The sequence below is a fragment of the Pempheris klunzingeri genome, chromosome 3, assembly GCF_042242105.1.
Source record: "Pempheris klunzingeri isolate RE-2024b chromosome 3, fPemKlu1.hap1, whole genome shotgun sequence".
NCBI classification, from domain to species: Eukaryota; Metazoa; Chordata; class Actinopteri; order Acropomatiformes; family Pempheridae; genus Pempheris; species Pempheris klunzingeri.
In genome coordinates this window covers 13,379,898-13,386,451 of record NC_092014.1, presented here as the reverse complement: position 1 = coordinate 13,386,451, position 6,554 = coordinate 13,379,898, and the positions used below count along the sequence as shown (strand labels likewise).

General features: G+C 39.2%; 1 protein-coding gene across 3 annotated transcripts in view; it reads right to left on the bottom strand.

Moving 5' to 3' along the window:
* Window positions 1–4,732: 4,732 nt before the first annotated feature.
* dlc1 (DLC1 Rho GTPase activating protein) overlaps window positions 4,733–6,554 on the bottom strand; it is a 79,153-nt gene continuing 77,331 nt past the window's right edge. For all 3 annotated transcript variants that reach the window (XM_070855293.1, XM_070855286.1, XM_070855300.1), the window contains one exon: window positions 4,733–6,515. In XM_070855293.1, the coding sequence (XP_070711394.1) occupies window positions 6,416–6,515 (100 nt within the window). In that variant the 3' untranslated portion in view covers window positions 4,733–6,415. The remainder of the gene's footprint in view (window positions 6,516–6,554) is intronic.

Here is a 6,554-nt window from a genome sequence, read left to right as displayed (position 1 = left end):
CGCCCGTTTGTTACATAAAAAACACCGTCACGTGATCGGAAAACTCGTGCCGTGATTGGTCAGAGCGTCTCTGTTACAAAACGTGCGTCTGAAAGTTTCATAACTGCGGAAGAGACGTAGTGGAGTTTAGTGACCGCGCCAGATGACAGCGCTCCCGTCTGAACGGGACTGAACTGTAGAAAACAATAGTCATAATAATAATAATAATAATACAATAAAGACATGCGATAAAACTCCTCGTTTGTGTGTGTTTTAATAATACAGTGAAGTTTGTTAAAGATGTCTGAAAACGGAGCCACAACACTCCCTCATAACTGCTTGTGTAATAAGATTTTGTAACACCGTTTTAGTGTCAATTTTTATGTAATTTTTGTTTTTCATCTTCCCTGCCTGAACCTGTGTGTCCTAACCTATTCGATTACAGATTTCTATCACATTAATAGTGTGGTGATTTATTAATTTATGGTGATTATCAATAAATGCTGCAGCAATTAGCCTTGCATGCTATGTCATTTGAATTGGATAAAAGATGAATCATGCATTGATATACAAAAGACTCATACCAGGGTTTGCTCAGGAGCATCACTAGGATGACTCAGTAAATCTGCTTCAAAGCTAAGAACCACATTTGTGTTTTAAATCACAATAACTTGAAAAACACACCAGTTGTCTCACTTGTGTTTTTTTCTGTGCCTGTTTGTTTTATACTGTATGTAGTTACTTTTTGTACTTTATGTTATTTGCGTTATGTGTTACATACATGTTATATGTTTGTTCTTGTGTTTTTTTGTTTTATGTTTTTGTGAGCTAAAGACAATTTTCCACTGTGCTTGAAAAAAAAAAATTCTAAGTTCAAGTCTTTATCATATTTAATATCATATTTAATTGTTAAAGTATTCTATTCTGTATAGTTTCACTTACTTTGCACACTTCACCTCACACACTGTGACACTTTTCACAAATTTGTACTTTTCAATCTGTACTTTTTGTTTTAAAAAGGGACAGACTATTTAATTTAATTGTATTTTATTGTGTCTAAGTTTCTGTTCAATTTTGTATTTCAATATTTTGTATTGTTGTGACTTGACCTCTGTACCGCACTCTGGCACAACAATTTCCTCCGGGATAAATAAAGTCATTCTTATTCTTATTCTTATTCTTTAGTGTTAATGTGCATGATGTAAAGGTCAGAAATTACTGATTGGTCCTTGGACCCACTCCTCATTTCAATACTCAGTATAGTTTAGACAGCTGAGAGATGCTTCCTGCAAACCTGCTGCCACGACATGTTGCGCTGGCTGTGGCCTCCCATCATCACCTGTCACCTCCTGCAGCACTGGAGCACAGAGAGGCTAAAGTTAGCAACATGTCAAATGAAAAATAAAAACTGCCTGAATAAAATACCTTACAAGAACATGATGGTGTCTTGATGCTGTTGCAAACCTATTAAATGATCCAAAACCAGCTTGGGGACATACATTCATGTTATTTATTTGAGCTAAATATGATTTCATTTTAAACAGTCAGTTAAAAACAAACATATAAAACAGATGTATTGTTTTGTATTATGTGAATGACATTAATCTAATCAAAACAGTGATATGACTTATTAGACAGCAATACTACTGTAACAGCCATCAAACAGGATGACCTCCTGACCTCTTGTCACTGATTTGAGGTCATAAAAATGGCTCTGATCCTCTTGAAACACATCATGTGCAGATTGTCACCTTCTATTAAAAGCATGAGTGTGTCTTTTCAAGTGTTATCTAATATCTAAAATAGTTCTCTTATTACATTCTAGAGAGCCAAACGTTGGCCACCAGAAAAACAGATTAAATAACAAAATAACAAAAACATTAAAAAAAATGTTCAGCATCAAACACTAAGTGGATCAAATATGTCAGATAAGCCTGTAGCCTTCTTGAATGTCTGGACAGAGCCGTTCTTTTGCGAAGGGTCATTTTCTGCCCCTGTGTTTGCTCACTGGCTCTATTAATGTTTGTTGTGCTGTAATGTAGGTGAGGTTGTTTGAGGCCAAACAGGGTGTGAACCAGCTGCAGCTTTTGGTGAACTGTGGGGGGCACCTGCCCCCTAGTGGTCAAAATGTTCCAGGTTATTGGAAAATGTAACAAATTACAAAATATTTCTTAAAAGTTTAATAGAAGAGCAGACAAATGCAAATAGTGTGTTTAGTGACAATACACTCAACCAGAAGCTAAAAACATGTAAACAAGCAGAGAAATTATATAAAGTGTCAACTTATCTCCAGGGTTTGTGTCAATTGTATGTTTTTTATGATGTAATTGTGTGTTTTGTTTTTTTTTGTGTCACCTGTAAAAATTCAAGATATATTTTGCATACACATTTTGGCGCCTTAGCACATTAAATTAGTTGTGTGTGTGTGTGTGAGGGAGTGTGGACTAATGGACAGTAGGGGCTGGTGAGTCCAGTCTATGTTGTGGGTGAGTGTGTTTATCTTATTCCAAACCACCACCAGAGGTCAGTGTTGAACTGTGAAACAGACATTAGTTGTTACTGACAGTCAGGCTCAGTGACCCCTTGTGTTTGGTCTGAGACATTTCTCATCATCTCTCAGTCTCTGGTGGCCACACAGGTTAAATAAGAGCATATTTGAAGGATGGCAGGTAAAGCCCTTCAGCCCTAGGCAGAGAAGGATGAACATTAAACAAGTGCACTCTTTTAGAAAAAAAACTCATTAAAATGGATGCGTTAAACTGAAAGAATCTCCAGTTGTCCTGTTTTTGTTTCATTTTTACTCTTGACTTCGTGGTTCGGCAACCATGCTGCACACTGCCATACCAGGACTGTGACACCACATCTGTGGGATTTGGATGTGACCACATCTGGGACGCCAGTGATGAGGTCATTAAAACAACTAGACTGTGTGTGTGTGGGTGAAGCTTTGCCTGCAGTCTGACAGAAATGTTTTTCCCCGCTTAAAGACTTTACTTCCAGCCTTTGGAATTTCTAGAAAATCAAGATATGATGAGGAATGATACGAGGCCGTTCTTTTTCGTGTTGACTCTTAAAACATGGCGTTATCATGATGAAATACCATCTCTGTTGCGACAAGAATACCAGAAGTGATGCATCAGAGCATTCCAGGACACATGGAGATGCGTGACAGACATTTGTCTGATTGCTTCTTACCAATGACGACTATTGACTGTGGACGATATGTGATAGATAAAATAGAAGCACTGAGCAGGTGAGCGCTGGTGGTGCCAAGTTTTTTGATCATCTGTGAGGCTCAAGAAACATGCAATGAAGACCAATGAACATGTGCCAGTAGATGCAGGAAAAAGTGATTGTTCACATAGTTCATTGTCCTTTCTTTGACGTCTCCTATTAGAACGAGAGATCAAATGTTCTAAAAAATTAAATATGAAATAAGTTAATTCAATAATCACACCCAGGATGGATCCAGCAATAACTGTCACACTGTTCTGCAGCATTTCTGATAAATGCTTGACTAACTAGAGGATGAAATGCACTCACACACAAGCATGATTGTATTCATTTATCAATGTGGGAAACCTTCTGCGTCTGATTCTCAAACAGCAGTGCAGGAATGCAGCCCCACTGCTGACTCCTGGTCGGCCTTATCTGGCCCGACGTGATCTCCCAGAGGCACTCGGGTTCCCAGCAGCAATACGTACACATGCAGGCTACATGAGACAACATACCAGCATTTGGAGTGACACACACACACACACGCGCACACACACAGGAAAAGATAAATAAAAAAGAAAAAGGAAAGACAGTCTGTTTAATGTACTTTACAAATTCAAAGGCGCATGTGTGCGTCTACAGTCACGTGTTTGAGCCTTTTGGAGGCGCTGTTTAATCTCTAGTTCCTGAGTTGTACATAAAGTGATCACGACCCTGCACAGGAGAAATGAGCGAGTACGCCACCACAAAATGTAAATGCATTGTCTTGGCTGTGGGCTTTCGCAGTCGAGTTAACACTTGCCTCTGCTGTCACACTTGTACAAGTGTGGAAAGTACCTGTCCGTGAACTATGTAAATACACAGTCCAAGTTTATAGATCGTAATACTTCAGATGTTTGGATAAGAGAAAAGCGTGAGTAAAACAAGAACAGCACGTGACACCTTCGTACAGTATGTTCACAGGGAAGATGTTTTTCCTCCTACACATGGCTACTTCCCGCTTTGTCAAGTGATCAAACCACAAAGGGGGTACATTAGTCCCCACTCTGACCCCTGGACCTCTCCTCTTTGCAGCATGACTGCCCCCCCCCTCCCCTCTCCCTTACTCAGTGTGCTGGATCCAGACCAGGCCAGCTGTGGCACAATGGAGCCCATTGTTTTCTGCTGTTTGAAACTGTTATGTAAGAAACAAGACAACGAGTGAGATCACCAACTACCAAGCCAGTTGACACCCCACTGCACGCAGCTCACGCCTCTCTGGCCCCATCATGGATTCATTGGTGTGGAATGAATGTGAGAGGTGGACGTGGATGTGAAGGGAAGCGAGGTCGGAAATCCACAGTTAGTCTGAATCTGAGAGGGTGTGCAGAAAAAAAATGTAGCATAAACCAGTGACATTATGAGGGACTTTAGGAGAAAAATTAGATAAAAACCACAACTTTTTGGTCTAAAGAGTTGTCTGTGGCTAAGCCTCCCGGCGTTATTACATAACTTTCACGACACAATTGTTTTTATTTTAATACATTTAATAGTGCACTTTGATTAACCTGTACAGAAATAATATTAATAAAAAAGATAAAACATTTGTTCATTTCTGTAACACAAAGCTTAACATTTACAATAAAATAAAATGGTATGATACAAAACAAACATATATCTGAGGTATAAATATATTTGTTTTAAATTAACTGTCATTGTCATGCGTTATTATTTGGCAGAGACACAGTTAAAGGTACAAACATTAATTATATCAACAATGGCTTAGTGAATTAATCATACAACTCAACTGACGAATGTGAGCCCTCAGATTGAAGCATGAGTGTTACGAGTGAAGAAGGTCGACTGTTGTTATGAGGACCTGAATCTCTTGCTTCCAAACACTGACGTGACAACACAGAGAAAGAAGCTCGCACACAGATAGTTTTCCTTCCTTTGAAATCACACAAACATTCAATCTGCCCTCTCCTTTACAGTAAAACCTGTAAAATCTCCACCTTTATAAAAGGACCGTTTTTTTTTCTCTCTTTTCATTTTTTTTTACGGGACTAGCTGGAGGTTTCTGTTGCAAGTTATACCAGTGCTTGTTTTTTTTTCTGCTCTCATGTACATCAAAATAATTGTGGAATCAACATTTGTCTTTTTTTTTTTTTTTTAAATGTGGACAAGTGATGTCTGGACAACAATTAAAAAAAAAAAAGTGAATTGACTGTGCTCTTTACAACAACACCTCTAGGTTTTTTAATAGTGGGGAAAAGCTCAATATGGAAAAACTTCTTCTTTCAGGCTTTTCACAATTTGGTCCATTACTGTGGATCTGTTGGTCTTAAATTTTAGTTTCATCCTGTAAAATATGCAACTTCCAATCAAACTTGTGACACGTTTTCTTGAGGGAATGAGGAAACACCTATTTCTATGTTTGTCAGTAAACGAGGCCCTTTCTTTGATGACACCTTCTCTTTTTGGTGAGCCAGCCACCGACTCTCATCTGTCTTTGCCTTCCTCTGCTAAAACCCTCTGTGCTATCAGCCACCTGTCATCTCCCTGTATCTCGTCTATTGTCTCCACTCAGTCTGCATATTACCAACACATTCACATCTTTCTTCACCCATGAATTCATCAATCAGCTGACCATAATATTGACTACTATTCCTCCTGTGCTTTGCTGTAACAGAAAAAACGGTACAGAGGTAACACAAGACGGACGACAACCATTACCGTGAACAGAATACTGTATGTACACATTATGCTGCCACTGGAAACCAGTGCATGAAATAGGTATTTATTAACCGTTTGTTGCTTTGAACACTCATGCACACACACACGTACACACACTCTTTGAATCCCCCTTTGCTTCTCAGAAGCAATAGCATCCTTTTAGATAAAGTTTAAACCTCACATCCTGTATCAGCGACATCATGTCCTTTGGCCCAGATAAATGTTTGTGTGACATGAGTCCTTTTGGCAGCACACTGAGAGCCCCAACAGAACAGTTTTAAACAATAGCGACAGTCTGTTGTGACAAAATCAGAGCAAAAAAAGTCCTTCAATCCAGGATTCAGGGTTTGTCTTTTAAATGTGAGCATAAAGAGGCCTGGACCCCACTCTACCTCTCTGTTGGAATGGGTGAAATGAGTCATTTCGAGATCTAAATTATGGTCCAACAGTCCAGGCTTCAAAGAAGCTGTTGAGTCTGTTGTTGCCCAAATTGCACATTGCTTCCTCATTTGTCCATGGGCACAGTGAAGGAGTCACGTATCCGCGCCACTTCAGCAGCACACAAGTGTCCATACAGTTTATTGTACCACTCTGGGAAACGACCCCTGAAAAAACCCAAAAGAGACGTGGTGTTAGCTCATTGT